The sequence below is a fragment of the Poecile atricapillus genome, chromosome 13 (assembly GCF_030490865.1).
Source record: "Poecile atricapillus isolate bPoeAtr1 chromosome 13, bPoeAtr1.hap1, whole genome shotgun sequence".
Taxonomy (NCBI): domain Eukaryota; kingdom Metazoa; phylum Chordata; class Aves; order Passeriformes; family Paridae; genus Poecile; species Poecile atricapillus.
This window is the reverse complement of record NC_081261.1, coordinates 9269780-9289073: the sequence shown is the minus strand read 5'-3', so window position 1 is coordinate 9289073 and position 19294 is coordinate 9269780. Positions and strand designations below refer to the sequence as shown.

Below are 19294 nucleotides of genomic sequence, written 5' to 3'. Positions count from 1 at the left end.
CACAAAAAGGATGGAAGTTGCATAATGTCTATTCCATTAGTTTCACATATTTACTCAAGGCATTTCCCCCCTAGAGAATAATTACATCACCACCACTCAGGCAGCAGGCAACTACAAGACTCACTTTACAGAACTAAAGAACATGAAAGACTCTATTTAAAAAAAAAATGATGAAAAATTTGAAGTTTTTCAATATTATATAGTTTGGAAGGTATCCTTCAACTACTACATACTGAAATCAGCTTAATATGAAGAGAAACTCCATCTGCACAAACTACTTTTTCTGTGCTTTTGAATAATTTCAAACAAAAATGCAAAGCAACATATATTCTGGAAGTACAGATATAAAACAAATCAGAAAAAGGCATGAGAGCTGTATAATTAAGAAAAGAAAATTAATTAGGAATGCAATGTCAGCATATAATATAGTCATATATGGACAGCTGTTTAATAGCAAAAAAGGCATGGATGCCTTAGAAATCTGATTATACCATGAACATATCAATTTGATTTAAAAGACATAGTTATGACTAATATTTTTCTTCTTTTCAGTCATTATTAAAGTAGAAGTGTTGAGTGGGAAATGCTGAAAGTTAAGAAATTTTCCTTAAAATTTATCTCCAAGGCTGTTCTCATTTAGGTCACTTGAAAAACTTCTTCGTAATAGTTAGAACTGGGATATGGGTAGTGAAAACTGGTCTAAGCCTGTTCTTAGCACTTGGACCAAAACTGATTTTCTTCAGCTGAGGTTTTTAAAAGTTCTGTTAAATATTTTTAAAGGAGAAAAGCAAAGCGGTTGTGCATTTTCATATTTAAGCTTGAGATAAGACCACAGGAAAAGCTGTTTTCAAGACATTTCCTACTCAAACACAACCAAAAAGTGTCAGAAGCCTCCACAGAAACCTCATCCTGAATGAAGTATTCAGAATTCAGATTTCAGTTTTCCTCATCCTACTTTCTGAGACTCTAGTCATCTCTTAGACATCACAGTAAGTTCCCAATTTCACTACTTGCATTTCCCTATTTCACAGGGGGCTGCTCTCTGTCCTGAGTATTGTTAACATTGGTATTTCACAACACTTGCAAATTCTGGAACAGAACACAACACATGGTTAAAATGAAACTAATTACTATTAGGCCAGAACAAAGCAGGCACAGTAGCAACTGCAGACCTGGATGCTACAAAAGCAAATGCATTTTCCTCCCACTCCTGGGGAGTACTCTAGTTCATTTATTGCTCATTTTCAAACAAAATATTATTGCTCATTACTGACTAAAACTCTTCTCAAGCCTAAATGACAAAGCCTTTAGCTTATCATGTATTCCAGGCTGTAATACTTTCTCAGTGTAAATAGTCAATTCAACTGGTCTGACTTCATCCCCAAAATGTTTTATTTTCTCTTTTTTTTTTCTTTCGGTTTACATCTCAAGCTAAATCATAGCTATTGCATTGAATCTCTTTGTCCACCTTGTCTTCAGGGAGATGAAATCATATCTTTGAAAATTAAACTCTTAACAACTAACAGGTGATGTGCTGACACAAGGCCAATTTCTGAACATGAAAATTCCAACAGGAACAAGTCAGGGGTTTCTAAAAAAATTGTGAAGCCACTCCTCAAAAGAAAATTGAAAACAATGTCCAGAAATCAAAGAAAAATGAATGTTGATACAATTCCACTGAGAAAAATATGTATTTGCTACAAAGCCAAGTACATGACAAGGAATCTGCTTATTGTACTTCAAATTAATCATCCTTCTCATCAGCATTTTATTGACTTGAGATTCATTTTACATGATTCAGGAAGGTTTTAACCCAATCAATCCAAATCAAGCAAGGCTGTTAAGAGTTTCCTGCATTCTTCCCTCTGTGTATTCCACCCAATCCCCCTGGAATCTACAGTTGCAAGTGTGAAGGTAGAATCATTTAACAACACTTTCCCTCTTATGCATTCTAATAAAAGAGTTCTCAGCCTTGGTCATGGAAGTCTGATGCAGTGAAAATCAGTTCAAGAAACTTTACTGCTTTGAACAAGCCTTGATGAAACCTTAACTCTCAGCAGGGCAATCATTCTCTTAGGATGTGATAAAAACCCCAATCCTATCAGTCCTGAGTGTCTGAGCTGTATCAAAACTAGGCCCCTTAAAGGAAAAACTGTTAACTTTGCTAAGTTATTGTAAGTTTTGTATTTCTGTGAGGTAGATGACACTACTGTTTACATAAAACAAAAATTCAGGCCACAAAAGCCACTTACACTTACAGCCTTCTGATCTGATTTACACGTCTCTTCAGCTTTTTTCTCCGCTTTAACACCATCCATTATTTTTTTGTAAGAGACACAGTGTTATTTAATTTCCTTTTTTTTTTTTTTTAAATTTCTTGTTTACTATTGACCTGTAAAAGATATGAGAGCTCAATTTTCAGGGAAACCTGAATTTCAACTCAGATGTTATTTATTACAGTGGCCACACTCTGACCACTAATTTAAAGAGACAGCATAGCTCTTCTCCACAAGAATCCTGATCTAACTCAAATCAGCCTTTATTCTTTTTCAGTGGAGCTTCCTCTACCTGGCAGTATACTTTGCTCTTCCTCTTAACAGCTTACATATGTTTTAAGAGTGCACTCAAACATGATTAAAGTAACTGCTGCCAGACGTTACCTGATCAAGTGCAGCATGTGGCACTTGGGGACACGGTTTAGTGCTGGACTTGGCAGTGCCAGGTTAACAGTTGGACTTGATGATCTTGGAGGGCTTTTCCAATCTAACTGATTCCAGGTATGCTTTGGTCTGCCTGTTAAAGAATACAGGAGACCACTCATATCCTGAGACCTGATCCTGGCTTAGTCTTTAATTCTGCATTTCTAAACATTAAAGAAATCAAGAGGACTCGCTGCAACTTCCTTGGAGCAAAGCTGACATCCAGCCTGACCTCCAGTCCTCAGCCAGTACCCAAGGGAAGGCGGGCTGGAGCATTGAAGGAACAAGCAAACTTAAAATGCTCCTTTTCCAGAACATTCCCTCTGATTTCAGCCATGTGCAGCTGAGTGGTTCCCCAAGTTAAAAATACTGTCTTTCTGTTTAGCTCCCCAGCGTATTTTAATTCTATGGTTGTGTCTAATTGTTTTCTGAACCCATTCAGAAAGGTTTAGCATCATTTTTAGTATCCCTAACATCTTGCACTAACAAGGCTTGTTATACCACAGACATTTTTGCAATTTGGGAGAAAAGTACCTCCTGTTTGGTTTAGAAATATTGTATTTCATTATATATCCCCTAAATTTATTTTTCTCCAGTGAATTTTATATTGAGGATGAAGCATTTCATCTGATGGCGCCAAAGAATCTGCATGGAATTTGATTTCTAAAGGTAATTCTGGGGAAAATATACTCTGGAAAAATACTGAAAACTAAAGACAGAACATTATCTGAATGCATTCTAAATAATCCTGACGGAAAAAAGGTGGAAAAAAAATCATGCTTAGAATACTTGATGCAAGAACTTCTACAAGTTGAGAATATCTGAGGAAAGAAATTACTTGGTAAGCATGCTGTAGAGTCAGGATGTCTTTCTGCTTCTACCCAGTTGAGCTACAACTGTCATTCCAAGAATAAAGGGAAAAGACTTAAGCTTTATAGATTCTTTCATTCTTCTCAACAAGGAATTCCATTTAAGACAAAGATATGGTAGGAAAAAACTGTAGCAAAATCAGCCACATTTTTGTTTTGCATTTCTCTTGCACTCCATTCTTCCAAACAAAGGCTAATACCAGTATTAAATTGAGCAGCAATATATAGTCAAAGTCATTACTCTGTTGCAACTTAGCCAAATAAACAAAAAAACCCATTTACTTACTAGAATAAGTAATATTTCATGTTAGATCTCAATGTATTAAAATATAACTGAAATATAGCAAAAAACATTTTCAAGGGAGGAAATATTCATTGACCGCACCATAAAAACTAAATCAGCCCCATCCAGCATTTTGTACATTGTTGCAATATGACACATGTCACAATGTTGCATATTTACCCCTCTGAACTATTCTGACATAGCAGGATGCACTACAAGAAAACACTCTAGTTGGCTCTTAGGGTTTGCCATCAAACCTGACCTGTGCAGCTTGGAGAACACTGGACTTTTACTAGGACTGTAATCAGGTCAGTAATTTTGTATTGAATAAGCTTTTGTAACTCAGAGCCACAGAAGTTTGCAGGACTACACAGTAAGACAGACACCCATGTTAGTGCTTACAGGGCTGGGGCCAAGGAAGGGCTTATCAGTGAAAGAAAACTCTTCATTTATATACATTTGAAATACACTGAGTCATGCATTTATAATTCAGAAAGTTGGTCATTAAGTTGGTAACAGTGAAAAGTCTAATATCTAAACATGCACTTCTTACAAGTAGAGCAATTTTAAATTGTGGTGACACTTCACTTGAGAGCATGACACAGCCTTATGTAAAAGAAACGTTACAAAGGAATTTTCCTATGCTGATATAGTCAAAAGGTCTCTGCTTGTGAGGTTATTGCCATAAACAACCCTGCTGTATTTTAAGTGCAGTATTAATCTATATTAAAAGCACACTACACACAAAGAGGTGTTTTCATGCTTGCTCAGGGAAGGCATAGGTCCTCCAAGCCCCTAATTCACGTGTCTTTGGGACAGTATTTGTGGAACACCACCATAAAATGAAGTACTGTTTCTAAAGTTGCCTATTTAAATAGAAGAAATGTATCTTGGTAGTGAATGTACATTTCAGTGGTATCAAAAAGATGTTGTTAATTAATTATCTTCTTAAATTTCATTACTCTCCAATTTACAGGAGTCGCAGACTGCCTGAACTTGAATCTGCTTTTAACATAATGCTTTTTTACTGTGGACCCCTGAGCTCCCCGCTGCTTCCAAGCAGGAGTTCAGTGGAACATCTGCTTTGACAGAGAGGGAAAATCATTGTTTTCCTGTCACCGTTGGAAGATGTTGGTCAGTGAGCAGAACACAAGAGATGAACAGCATCTCAATTTCCTCAGCTTGCACATTGCAAAGTAAGCATCTGAAGAGAGCAGTCAAACCTACTGCTCTCAGGAAGGACCTGCCTTTTGCAGCCCATCAGCAGCTGGATCAAGAACATTTCCCACATTGAAAATTAATCAAGATGAAAACACAATGAACTGAGCTCCAGCACATGAACCCCCATTATTTGATTCTGGTGAAATCAGAAAGCCTGAAAACAAAAACTCAGGTAAACACGGGAATGCCTCAGATGCAGTTCTAACCATGAGGTTCAAGAAGTGCTTATTTTACATTTCAAGAAAATATATGATCAACAGTACCCCTGTGCAAAAAAACACATCTGAGAAAAAGATCTAATGGAGAGAACAGGTATTTAACATTTTCTCCTACCTTCATACGTACATAACAAATATAAATCAGTCTCATTTCTTCTGTATTCCTGTGCTCCTGCTGTTTTATAAACTTCTCCTTCTCCTCATTTGCTATGACATTTTGGCAATTGAAAATCATTTACAGTGTAGAACAGATGATGGGGGAGGGGGGAGAATAAATCACTTACAGGCCTGACTCTTTCTGCCTTTAAATATGCTCAAGGGATTTGTTTTTCAAGGGCAAAGAAGTATCTTTTTCCATTAGCTAGGAAGGTTGGAGTACATATTGTAACTTGTGCAAACTCTACATCTGCAAAGACCATACCTGATGACTATGGCAGGATGAGTTCTGACAAATACAAACCACCAAAATTCATGTGAGTGGCTGCAATGCCCCAGATGAAGTCTGTGGCCATTCTCTTGACTGACCTAGAACTCTTTTTGGATATAAACTGATACTGATGCGCTACTTTGCAGAGAATTAAAGAGGGGATTTCAGTTTTCTGAAGTCCATGTTAGGGAAGACAAATAGGCAAGAAACCATTAGAAAATAAGTGCAATAAGGAAAGAAGACAAAAGGAATTGCCAACACTGAACGTGCCAACTGAAAAATGTTGATAATGCTTAAAAATAATTTCTGCTTATGCTGCAGAATTGATCCACTATTCTGACTATTCTCTGAAAGGCAGGAAGCACTGCATGAACCGCTGCTGCAAAGAAGGAAAAGAAACAAGAACTGTGCATTTATAGTTCTTTGGCATCCACACTACTCCAGAGTAAAGAAAAGAAGTATATCCACCTGCTTCAATATTGGTAATGCTCAAAGGTACTTTCTGCACATTTACGCATGAAAGACACACTTGCATCCTATTTACAGTGGACATAACAAATTATTTCCATAGGTAAAACCCAGGAAACAATAAGCAACTTGGCTCAAGAAACCAAACTGGATACACTGCTTGTGCTGATGAGAGAATTATTTTCTCATGTTACTTCTAGGTAACGAGAACCTTTAGTGAATAAGTAAGAAAAGGAGATATTCGCTGTGCAACTTGTTTAAATGTGAAGTATACTGAAATCTATGGACATGAGAAATCACAGAATGTGTACTCTTACTTTCTGATGAGGAATCATACATACATGATAAAAATAAGCTACTTTCAAAGTACAAAGTGGGTAAGTCATAACTCCAGATGAATCCAGAACAGAACTTTAAGTCCAAACAGATAGAAGCATTTCAGAAGTTCAAATCTCAAACTGAACAAAAAAGTCCCAGATCTGAGCACATTATGGGCTAATTTCAGATTTACATGGAAGTTAAACCTCAGCAAAGGTCAGCAAAATTTAGCACCTTCTAAAGGATTAAAGTTGGTTCCATCTTCTGCACACTGATGAACCAGTTTTTAAACTTTAGTAGGTTCTTTCTATTAGGTCATGTCTCTGTCATTTCCCTTCTCGTTTCTGTTTCTAAATTTCTCTTTCCTGCGACTGCTTTTGATATTCTATACTTCTCCTTCCTGGATGCACAGGATTGCTTTTTGATTTAGCCAATTTATTAGCATGCCAGTTCACATGGTCTCCTTTCTATTATGTCACGTTCCTGGTTTTACTTTGAAATGGTTGAAATGCTTTGATTTGGTCTCAGACCATGTGCTAACATGAGGATCTTTAAAAACTCTCCTGGAGAGAAGTCAGGATTTCTCTGGTTTTGTGAAGTAATAACTGCCAAGAGGTAAAAAGAACACAAACCAAAAATCTCAAAGCATTCCATTTCAAGGGGCAGTTTCTGAATTACACTAAAAAAGATGAATGACCTCAAGTTCAGAAATCATACTGAGCACTAAAGGCTAAAAAATTATACTATAGTGTGAAAAAGTTAGAGAAAGGAAAAAAAGCCCACCAGAATGAAACAGTAAGGGGTCTACAAGAAAGCTGGAAAGGGAAGGACTTGTAGTGATGGGAGTACAAGGGGGAATTGCTTCAAACTGAAACAGGACAGATTTAGATTAGATATTAGGAAGAAATTCTTCCCTGTGAGTGTGCTGGGGCGCTGGGGCACTGGCAGAGTTGCCCAGAGAAGCTGTGGCTGCCCCATCTCTAGAAATGGCCAAGATGGTTCAAGGCCACCAGACTGGATGTGGTTTGGAGCAGCGTGGTCCAATGGGAGCTACACATGTCCACTAATGCTGGATTAGAACAAGATGAAGTTCAAGGTCCCTTCCAACCCAAATCATTCTATGATAAAACTATCTGTGCTTTTGAGATGTATCTATGTGCAGGAATGAAAGAAAACCCTGAGATAGAGGTTACTAGGATTATCTACCTAGCCTTCAGAGGAGACAGAAAAATCACAGCAAAACTGCCTAAAACTAGTTAAACTGCCTACAAATAGTTACAGGGATAAAGAAGGAAAGTACTTTTTCCTTTAGCTATCCTTTCCTCCTACCTTAATTTTTTCCTAAAGTGATGTATGTTACCTTTCCTTGGTTTTTGTTTTTTTTTCTTGTTGCTGGTAATGTCCTCAGGTTCCCAAAATGCACAGCAGTTAAAGAAACACCTTCATTTCCCCAGCTTAATCTTAACTGCCTAAACTATCACTGCCTCAGCCAACACTTTAAATCAGTTAACCAGTAACATGTGCTGCTCATTAGCAGAGACTTAAGCTCACCTGTACTGCTCTGTTTCTTTAAAGGACAGCATTCAAAGCACCCTTCACCCTAAGAAGCCTTTTATTTGAGTTGTTATTGCTGTAAGCAGGAACCTAGCTGAAGGAAATGTTAATTTTTTAAGGCCATCTATGAAGTTTAAAAGTGTTCTTTTAAAGAAAAGGCCTAAATAAAGAAAATTGAATGTCAACAAGTGAAGGGGAAAAAAAATACGTATTTGCTGGTATGAATAGCTTCCATAAAACAAGCACTCTATTAATTATTTGGTAATATTTCCAATCTTTGTCTTTAGGGGAAGAAGAAACTTTATAGGAAGAAATCTTCTGTCCTTCAATGTCAAGAGCCATTATAAAATGTATCTAAAATTGTCATAAGGTCAGCTTGCTTCGGTTTTAATACTCCCAGAAAAGTCAATACTTTATATTTGTGCTTGAGTCAAAGAAAAACCTGTACCTTTTAGAGGCTCAGAACACCAATACAGCTTAAAATCTCCTGTCCATTGAAACACTTGAACCTATGTAAAGAACACTGACACAAGCAGATGCATGGGAAAAAGAAACACTGCTTTGAGAAATAAGATACAATTTAAACTTTTCCTTAGCCATGCTACAAGAATCTGGTTCCAAACACTCATCTATCTGGCACTTGTGGCTTTTGCTAGATCCCTACACCAGAGGTTTATACTCAGATGTCAACCTGGCTTCTGAAGGCGACTGAACCTTCTTATCCTTTTTTTTTTTATTATTATTTTAAGCAAACTATTATTGCAAAAAGCCCATATGCCATTACAATTGGGAATTTCTGTCAAAAGACTACTTTTGTAATGTTGTTTTGGGTGGGGAGGGTAAACTTGCAATGTCTTAAGTTTTGTTTGAGAACAAAACAGCTATGTAAAGATCTTTACTTGCATATCTGGTTGTTTCTATCATTGGGAAAAGCATTTTCTTCCTTTGAAGCTTCTTTCTAAATGGAGGAAAAATAATACTTTTATCCTGTGAGAAGGTGAGGATAAGATAGTTATTTAAGGTATTCTCATTCTGATGTGATGAAGGGAACAGAGCAAGAACTACAACTGTAAGCAAATAAGCTTCATAGATCCAGGGCAGATGAACGGTGTGCATGTACACACTGACTCAAACAAATTGCCAACAGCATGTGTAGTCTGAAAAGAAATCTGTAAATTGAACAAAAATGTTTAAACAAGGCTGTAAGCAGTCCCAGCCCTGTGTAAAAACAGAGAAGCTCTCTATTTAAAATTAACATATATGTTTAACAGACAATTATAATCCAAAGTCACCAGGCACAAAGTCAAAGCAAGGAGGACTGCAACAATGCAGTTCACATACACTGGGAAACCCTGATTGTCTATCTGGAAGGAGTGTATTTATAAGAGGTGAAAGCAGATTCTGTGCTGGAATGAACAAAAGTCATCAAAGCAAGGCTCTGGGGCAGGGGTGAGGGTACCGTGATTTTGGCTTAGATGTGTGATCAGCATAACATGCACTTCAACTGTAACTTTTTCAGTTTGTTTAGGTTTTTTTCTGTGCAAATTCAGTTTGTGTTTAACTTTTACTGCTACTATTTCACATAATTCAGCACAACCTACCAGTTAGATATTCCAGTACCGCAGCCATGTACACAGGAGCACCAACACCAATTCTGTACTTTGGGTGGCCTTTCTTAATGTACCGGAGCATTCTTCCAACAGGGAATATGACCCCAGCCTTTGCGGAGCGGGAAGTCTTGGTTGACTTCTTCTTTCCTCCCCTGCTGGACATCTTGTCTATATCAGGTCTGAAACAGCACTCTGTATTTAGGAAGAAAAAAAAAAAAGGAACAAATGATAAAAGGCTATTAATAAGGACTGATACTGTAAGAGCACATGCTGAACTCCAAGGCAAATCAGCATTTTGGATAAGCAATGCATTAGACTGTCTAAAACATACAGACAAGTTGCCTTTTTAGAGTATACACAAGAAGAACCTAAAATAATTTCCTACAGAATTTTTACTTCCCATTTTAATCTGACATAATTTTATACATGAAATATCTAAGTTATTTCCTAAAAATCTACTTTCCTGAAATTCTTAACAGATTAAATCCAGTACCATTAATGGAGCAAAGAGTGATAAGTACCAGATTTAAAATAGAACTTCTGCATTGAGGGCAGAGGATGCTTTCTGTGAGAAGACTCATACAGCCCCCTGATCTCCATGAAAACCTTTTGATAGGGCATTTGAACAGCTGTAGTAGGGCAATCATGTTCATGCATAATTACATTCCAAACTAGGAGAAACTGTATGCACTAAAGCTTTCAGAAAGTGTATTCACCTCCTTTAAAAAACTCTATTTTCCTCCATTCCTCTAAAAAACTCTATTATGTGTGAGGATTGACAGAACAAAGGTGTGGATGGCAAAATACATCTCCTGTACAGTAAATGTTCTATTTTTAGAAATATCTGAAATGACTCCCTTTAGATTTGAATCTACCAAAACTGAGCCATCTCCACACCGAAAACCATACCCCTTCAACATTCCCTCCAGGAATCTGATCATCTTCTATCTGCCACCTTTCCCTAACAGCACAGTGATCTGAACACCCAGAACATATCTGACAACTGTATCTCAATTTATCTTGCTGAGGAAACCTACTGCTGATACAGCTGTCAAACATTTTCTGTCCTCTCTTTGATTTCTGCTCAGGCTGTAAATAGAAACTGACAAATCCAGAGGTGGTGGGTTCACAGGCTCTCAAGCTGTCTTTGAAGGTTTAGGCATCTCACTGGGTTTTGAAATTATCTCAGAGGAAAGGAGACAGTGCCCATCTCCCCATCTCTCCCCTCTCTTTCGTCTGAACTCTAGGGAAACCAGCAGAATGCATCAGTGATACACACAATGTGCATCCCACTTGCCTTGCTGCACAAATCCTACCTAAAACACAGGCAAATTCACTGATGTGTTTATACACTCCACAATGAAACCACCTTTAATCCTGCTTTCCCATCACACCATTTCTCTGCTTCCCCTATTTTTCTCACTTGTTCATTCTGAATTCTCTCCTTACCCCTATGAACCTAACTGTATTTCCCACATGCCTGAATCCACAGTGGACCTATCTCAGAATTAGGCAAAACAGGTTAATCAACCTCACTTCTAGGTTTTGCAATTTCTGGTCTGCGCTGACACATCCTGCAGTCCTTCAATTCTCAATGAGTCAGTACGATTCAGGCTACATAACTGCCAAACAAAAACCAGTCAGGATAGCTAAAGGAACACAAGTGTCTTTTCCTTTCCACTTCCACATTCCCTTTATCAGAATCTACACCTGCATGGCACATTAAGTAAATTAAATGCAATGGGTTTACAGTTTTTTAAAGCTAAACAAAATAATCCCATCTTCGGAGATCAGATGAAAGTCAAACCACATTTAGGAAACTCATGTCCACAAACAGATAGGAATCTTTGGGAAGATGAAGCCATCAAAAGGGCTCCTTCTCCTTTCATCTGCTGTGGACTTAGTTCTGTAACAACCATTATTCTGCGAAGAAGAGGACAAAAGCCAATTTTCTTGCCTTGAGAAATGACCCAAATGCAGCTCACCAATGATTTTAAAAACATCCATTTAATTGTATACCTCATCTAGTTACCTCTGTGTTAGCAGGAAGGTTGGGTGGGGTTTTGACTTGTCTACAGACCTTCTGCCAGGAATTATTTTTCATATTTCATAATCCATTTTTATGTACTAGGGATGTTTAACCTCAAATGTTAAGAGGTTCATTGAATCAAACACCATGGAAAGGGATACATGAAATATCTGTGCTGCCCTGCAATATATTTGGTTTGTAACTGAGAGGTCAATGATGATAACCATAATTTTTCTGGGGAAAGCCTGCAAGCCTTAAGCAGTAAACTTTTATTAATAATTTAGTGAGTTTATGGGATATCAGAACAGCTGGAAGAGAATATGGAAATCCTTACTTCCTAATGTTTCCTTTCTTTGGGAGAGTGTAATCTTAGCTATCAGCTGCTTTAACATTTGCACCAAAGCATTAGCAAAGTAGGGAGTAGTACAGAATAACACCAACCCATATATAAAATGGTGTCTTTTTTTTTCCTTTCATAAGTTTATTTAATCACCTCTGCAAATTCTACAGGTAATTTCTCTTTTTATTTTATGTACTTGGTCACATTACACACATTAATATTTATGATACCCTGGACCTATCTTGACAATTCGCCTGATCCCCTTGTATATGGAACATTAAAGAACTTTCTAGCTCTAAGTTTATTTCTGAGGAGAAACTTTGCCCAAAACTGAAAGGTGCTGGTGCACGGGGCTCCGTAATGAAAAAACCAAGAACTTCTGAAACTTTTAGTATTAAAGGTGAAATGTGATACAGACCTCCCCATTGCAAGGATTCCATGCTATGTGGGACCCCTGGATGTTCAGATTGTTTAGATGTTGGGGGTGGAGGGAGGAAAAGTTCAATTAAGTTTCAAGTACCACTTTTACTGTTACTAATCATGTCATTTGGAAGGTGAAAGTGAGAGCCCGGCATGGAAACCTTTTTCAGAACTTAATTGTGAATTCAGGATCATTACTTTGCAGAACCTGTTTGTCCTGCCTTTGAGCTGCAGGATGGCCCGCAAATGTCTCTTCCCTATTTCTAGTTCTCCACCAAAAATAGAAGCGAAAGATATTTCACTTGCAAAAGACACAAGAAAATGTATTGAGGTGAAATGTAAAGAGCGTGGCAACAGATCAAAAACCAAAGAAAGCCGTGTGCCTTATGTGTTCCAAAATGGTTTATCTTTGTAACACCAGAAACTCTGGAATGCTGCCAACACTAATGAACTAGAGCAGTTTGCTGAGTCACTGGGAGCCCGCAGATCAGAAAGGCAACCGAAGGCAACCTTATCACACGCATCATTGTTCTGACAAGATTTGAGCACTATAATAAAAGTAAATATATTTTAAAATAAATCACAGTCAATGGACCAGTACTTTCCTTCCTTTCTTCTGTCCTGCGTTTGCAATGGCATTATTGAGAACTTTATCAAATACACTGTAAAGTCTTCAAATATTCAAAATCATTGACAATAAAATTAATTCAATGTGAGAGTTCACAAAATTATCACTGTGATAATCAGGGGATATCACTGAGGATTCAAATATCTAAGTTCACCTTTGATTTCAAATCAAATTTAACACTATATTTTTCAGTGGCTCTGCTGTGCTTGGACAGATTGCCCTAGATACAGAATTTAGCACTTGATTCACAGCCTTTTGAAACCCTCTAAAGACTGTGGCAAGATTCACACTACCTTCTAAGATCTCCAAATGTATAAGCAAGATTTGATTTTTTGATTTTGGTGTATTAATTAGGTCACAGCAAAGATTCAAGCTACTAGACTCCTCTGCTGTCACATCTTTGGGAGCCAGAAATACATTTCCTAAGAAACAACCTTAAGGTGTAGCAATGAAATCAGCATAATTAACATTCTTCTCTTTGAAATTGGCTGGAGTAACTCTGGTTGGACATATTTTTCTGTATAAAGACAGATACTCTGCTGAACCACACTTTCAAATACCATCTTCCTTAAATGCACACAGGCATCTGTTTCTCTGAAAGGTTTAACATCACGTAATCCTTAAAGTACAGCCTGAACATCCTGGTAAAGCAATACCCAAATTCCAAATACCAGCACTTCATTAGTTCATTTGATTTGACACTTTGATCAAACTGCAGTCTGCTATTAACAGTTTTCAGGTACTGGTTCTTAATGACTAAACAAATTACTATGAATCTTACTGCTGTTAGACAGAGACTGTTCTGATCATGGGCTTACAATGGTGTATTAACTGCACTCAGCAAAGAGATGATTCAATTTAGATCTACATCATCATATCAGTAAGTAGTGGAATCCAGGAGATCATTACTGCAATAGGAAAAATATTAAGATGTAGTAATTATTTTTCTTTTATTTCAGTACAAAGACTAAGCTGGAAAGTTCATTTTGGTTTCACAAGAGATTAACAGTAATTCTATTTTCTTTCCATTGTTTTGAAAGATTAACAGTGTAAGTGCTGCTATTCTCGCTTAAATCTTTTTATGTCCGATAATAATAGCCACTTGCTGAACTCTTGCTGAAAAGGTGCATTTAACTTTGCTGTGACAATGAACTTGCTCTGTTCTTAGTTAATCAGCAGCTACTCTGGCATATTTATAAAATGGTATAGAACGGTCTCTAATAATACTTGCCTGGCACAACAGTGTCTCTGCCATGGTTTCTAGGTACAACAGCACTAAAAAGAACGAATCACTCTTGTCATCACAATCACAGTTATCATTTGATCTGATGTGATTTCAAACTTTAGCTCAAACTTATCAAAGCAGTAACTCTTTGAGGTCTGAAACAGACAGAATAGTGAAACCAGTTGTAAAACAGCTGTTCCAAATCTCCATTAACTTCTCATCTGAGGTGGTAGCACCATACATTTATTTTAATTTGGAAAAAACAGAGAACACTCCCCATCTAGGAATGAACAATAGGTGTACTTTCTGTTGAAGATTAAGACAATTAAAATTCCTACAGCAGTAACGTAGAGGATGGGAAAAAGAGAAATAACGTTTTCACAAAATCTGTGTGCTAAACAAAATACTGTTGCACAATTGTATTCAATTGGCAGAAGTCCCTCCCTCCCACAGTGGGTCTGAAACACCAAAACAAATACCCTTAATGTGCAAACCTCCACTAAGAACAGTGCTGGGAGTGTAACAAGAGTTTCTGCTGGGCATCCTGCCACCAATAGTCAGGAAAACGTAAATACAATTGTCTTCCCTGACCACTGCTGGGAGAACTGGCCTGAAATAACTATTTATACATTATTGGTTTTTGTATACTAGAGATAGAAAGCATAAAAATTTATAGAAGGCCTTAAGTTACTGGACCATTTGTGAACTCAATGCTGAAAAACTGTTTTAAATAATATTTTAAAAACAACTTTGTCCCTTGACATTTTTGTAAGAAAATAAAAACATAATAAAGAATTCACGTGAATGCTTCCAAGGCGAAATTCAGATGTGGAACAAAATTTAAAATAGATATTATACTGCTGAGAGAAGGGATTGCAAGAACTTGACCCATCAATGAGGTCATGAATGGTGTGATTCTTGCATTATTCTGGAACAAGGACCATGAGCTGAATTCTGACCATCCTGCCTTTAGAATGGGTCTGAATAAGGAACTATAGCTTCTTTATGTGTTCATAGCATCTTTCCCTACCAAGCAAGTAAGCCAGCCCTGCAGTCTTTCCACAAGCGCTGCATTTTTCTTTTCCAATTTTACCTCTTGAGATGACAAAACCTAATGCTCAGCAGTACCCACAGGGCAAACATTTCCTCTCCCAATGGAAGATCTATCTGGAGGCTCTTTTCTGCTCCTTTTCTGTGGCATCAGTTCCAGATCCCTGCTCCTTTATCCCTACTTTATAACCTTGCTGGGGCAGGACTCCCTTTTCTGTGGAACAGAGAGCAGGCCTTGATGCTAGCTGACAGAGTTGCACAAAAATATTTCTGCACTTCACTGAGAGCAAAGGTTCATGACAATTCTTCCCGAGTGTGATTACATCACCTACCTTATCAAGAGAATATCTTTTATCAAAGCTCATTGCCATGTATTGGTAGAACTAGGCAACTCCTAAGAACAAATTTAAACACACCGATTTCTTCTAAGACTAAGCTTGCAGTGGTGGACTTCTCTTTTTGCTCATGCTGATCTACAAAATAAGCAGTGCTTAAGCACTTTACTGAGTTTACTGTCATTAAGCCAAATTCTAGACTTGTCACTAGTTTTTAGATCAGTTATGGCTTAATCTACAGTCAACATTTGGCTTTACTGGCAGTCAGAAGGGTATACAGCACACACAGCAAAGTTACCCTTTAGAAACCCAGAAGGCCTAGATTTCAGTGTGAAAGGTTACGAAACATAATGCAGCAAAATAACCTGCAACCATTACTAAGTAAACAATGTAATTCCTTTCTTTCACAACACTTAAAAAAAATAGCCCCAAACTCCCAAACACTGGGTAGTTTTCTAGGGACTACTTGATGCAAAATCTTTCATACTCAACTGCATTAAAATAATGTTCAAAGCAACTGTAATTGTCTTGTTCTAACATAAGTCTTTCAACTCTGAGCTGTCCCTGAGAACACAGGTACTGTTTTTATTAACTGCACTATTGTTCCTCCACTCATTTATTTCTTTTACTCTTGAGAATGGGGGAGGCAGTGGATCTTCCAAGTTCTCTACAGACCTGTTGCTAAGTGACAGCCACACACAGTCCTGGGGAAAAAATGGTTGTTCACTTGCATGGTCAAGAGATAAATAACAAGTCTCATCCAAGTATATTTCAACAACAAGTCTCCTCCCATCTCCACAAATGAAACAACCTCAGCTTTACACCACCCTGCTTGTATAGGAGCTAGTGCAGTTCCAACCGCTGGCTTCAGACACAATTTCATGGGCCTTCTACAACTTACTTTTAAAGATTACAGAAGAAACAAAAGGATTATAGGGAGATACAAGTCACAAAACAGTCTGCTGCCCTCAAAGTCTCCTACACGCACAAACACGTCAGCCTCGAGTGTCGCTGCCAGCGCTCCCGTGCTGGAGCCGGTGCGGAGCCTCAGGAACCTGCATTCACCTGCGCCCTGCAGTACTCGCAGTCCCCTTGGAGGAACACCCACACCCAGACAGTCCGTATGGGCTGCTCAAATCCTGCAGGCAGACATATTGCAGCCTCTACAAGAAGTGACAGTCCTAAAACAACAAGGAGCCCCGTTTCCAGACAAACATTTATTTTTACTACTCTCGGAAAGCTCTGCATACATTACTTGGCTTTTTTAAATTAAGTCATTCACACGAGGAATGTAACTTTTACACCACGGGTTCTTCATCCCGAAGTGAAACACGGAAAACGCGTCCTGCTGTTTTTTTTGCCTTGTGCTTTTCGCAGTCTCCCTCGATTATCCTCCCCTGCTCGGCGACCCGCAGTGGGAACGGCGAGGACGGAGCCCGTCCGTGCGCGGAACAGCGGGGACATGGGAGACCGCGGCTCCACAGCCCCGGCCGCTCCTGCACCCCCGCCGGGCTCCTTCCAACCCCACACCGTCATTCCATAGCGGATTCCATGGAAATACAGCCCCGCTGCCACCATTTCGCGGGGCGCGGATGGATCTCCCGGCTTCACCCGAGGCACAGCAAGAAGCAGCTGAACCGAGTCTCGGCTTCCCTCACGGGAGGGGACCGGCACCCCTCCGTCCCACGGCTCGCCCGGCCGGCCCGGGCCCCCCCCACCGCCGCCGGGTGTCACCGCGCCGCGACAGAGCCCCCCGCGCCCCCTCCTTCTCGCACGGCGGGCGGACCGCGGCGGGCGGGCCATGGCGGCGACTTACGGCGCGGGAAAGATGTCTCCGGTCGGCCGGCGGCGGCCCCGCTCCCGTCCCCGCTGCCGCTCCTGCCGCTCCGCTCCGCCCGCGGGGCCACCGGGATCGGCTGGACGGGCTGTTGGAGCTCCCACAATGCCCCGCGCGGCCGCGCGTCACATCCACCGCCCGCCCCTCACGGCGGGGCCGCCTCACGGTCCCGCACGAAGCATCGCAGTCACTCACGATCGCCGCAGGGTTTCCCCGCGGTGCACTCACAGTCCACTCACGGATCCCCTCACGATCCCTCACGGCTGGGTCCCCGGTGCCGCGATCATGGAGGTTCCCAGGGGCTCTCCTGCCTCTCCTCCCGCCCGCACGGCCCGCAGGCGGCAGCTGGCCCGGCCCGGCTGTTGAAAAGCTCGGTCCCTGCGTGAGGCCGGGCTTTGGCACCGCGGCCTCCGCAGCTGCTGCCGGCCGAGCCATTGTATACAAACGTGTTCGCTCCCAAATTTTCAGCACAGGAGGTTAGAGCGAAGGGTTCGTGCTATATTCCTCCGAAGAATGAAGTTCATGGAGAAAAGAGAATGAGCAGCTGGATTGTTCCGTGAGCGGCACGCACTTTATTCCTCATGCTGTACAAAAATGGCTCAGTGCCATTTTACCAAGGCCCCAGATGGAGCCTTTGGAGGCATTTGTGCATGGGCCACATGGATGTCCTTGAGCTCACCTTGCCGGGTTGGTAGCGCTGGGTTGCCGCTGTGCCCCTTGCTGCCATGCCCTGTGCCAGACCGAGGGTTCGCTCCCTTTTCCACCTCTCCTGCCTCCCCCAGAGCTGCCACAGTGGATCTTGGCTGCAGGACAGACAAGTCACAACAGACTGCCACTGTGTTTACAATGGTGGGACTAGAAGCAGCTGGAGTTTTGAATGTCATGGAAGATTCCTGGCTTGCTAATGCACCCAGACTCTTCTGTCACTGCCATTTGAATGGAGCGTCCTATTTCTTCAGTACCCAAAGCAGAATGCCAGCCCATAGCCTCCTCCCCAGTGTCCCTTGCTGTTCTTTCATGGGCAGAACTGTACCAGGTGACAAGTGGCATAATACCATTACTACTAGATGACAAAGAGTTTCTCTCCTGCTCTTCTCATCAACCATTCTGAGCTTCAGCTCTTCTTATTTTGCTGAGTATCAGTGTATCATCACAGGGTCTTTGTCATACAAAATAGAAAGCAGAAAGGAAAAAGGAGGTTTGAAAGATAAAGAAAAAACAGGGGAGTTGGGACAGACTATGTAAAATGTCTGGTCTGAGAAATATCCCTTCAAAAAGTGTTTCAGGCATTATAATTGTGATGCTCTTACCCATCTAAATGGCCAGTTTTTTAACATAGCTAAACTCAGTGTCTCCCATGAGGTCTCTCTCATTACTTCTCAGTGCACCACACGGTCAAATGCAGCCTAGTCCTGATTGCACTCCCTGAGTGCTAATTGTACCCTTCATGTCATGCAGTGGGGCAGTTTTGCCTAACAAAGGCTCCCTGCTGGTTAAGTACCCTACAGTCCCTGATTTCCCTTGACCCAAGGATATGGATACAGTCCTTACCAGGCCATCTGCCATGGCTCTTCTTATGCAGCTGAGGGCACACTCTGCTTTCCCTGTGTTCCTATCCACACACATCATCTCCTTCCCACCTTCTACTCCTCTTTCTCCTCCATGTTTCCCCTCTCCCTGTTTCCTTGCTGGTAGTGCTGCCCACGCAGTAACCTTTTCTGTGTACTGTTCAGAGTACCCAACAGAACTGGCCCTACAGTGCT

The 19294-nt window shown here is 40.2% G+C and overlaps 2 protein-coding genes across 12 annotated transcripts in view; one reads left to right on the top strand and one right to left on the bottom strand.

Annotated features, from left to right (window-relative positions):
• The window catches only part of LOC131583899 (core histone macro-H2A.1), a 42918-nt gene extending 25266 nt beyond the window's left edge, over nt 1-17652 (bottom strand). For 6 of the 11 annotated variants that reach the window (XR_009278626.1, XR_009278623.1, XR_009278624.1 and 3 more), the window contains exons 1-2: nt 17511-17652; nt 9659-9859 (exon numbers count right to left, since the gene is read on the bottom strand). Coding sequence is in view for 7 of the 11 variants with exons in the window: in XM_058848479.1 (XP_058704462.1) it covers nt 9659-9830 (172 nt within the window). In the remaining 4 variants the exon portion in view is untranslated. The remainder of the gene's footprint in view (nt 1-9658; nt 9860-17510) is intronic. The other 5 variants (XM_058848474.1, XM_058848478.1, XM_058848475.1 and 2 more) reach the window with 2 other exon arrangements.
• Nucleotides 17496-17897, top strand: LOC131584236 (uncharacterized). Its single transcript, XM_058849137.1, has one exon. The coding sequence runs from the start codon at nt 17496-17498 to the stop codon at nt 17895-17897; it is 402 nt and encodes a 133-aa protein (XP_058705120.1).
• The last annotated feature ends 1397 nt before the right edge of the window (nt 17898-19294 follow it).

Bases quoted from the DNA above. Each gene is read 5' to 3' on its own strand.
- LOC131584236 (XM_058849137.1), top strand. From the start codon at position 17,496: ATGGCGGCGACTTACGGCGCGGGAAAGATGTCTCCGGTCGGCCGGCGG.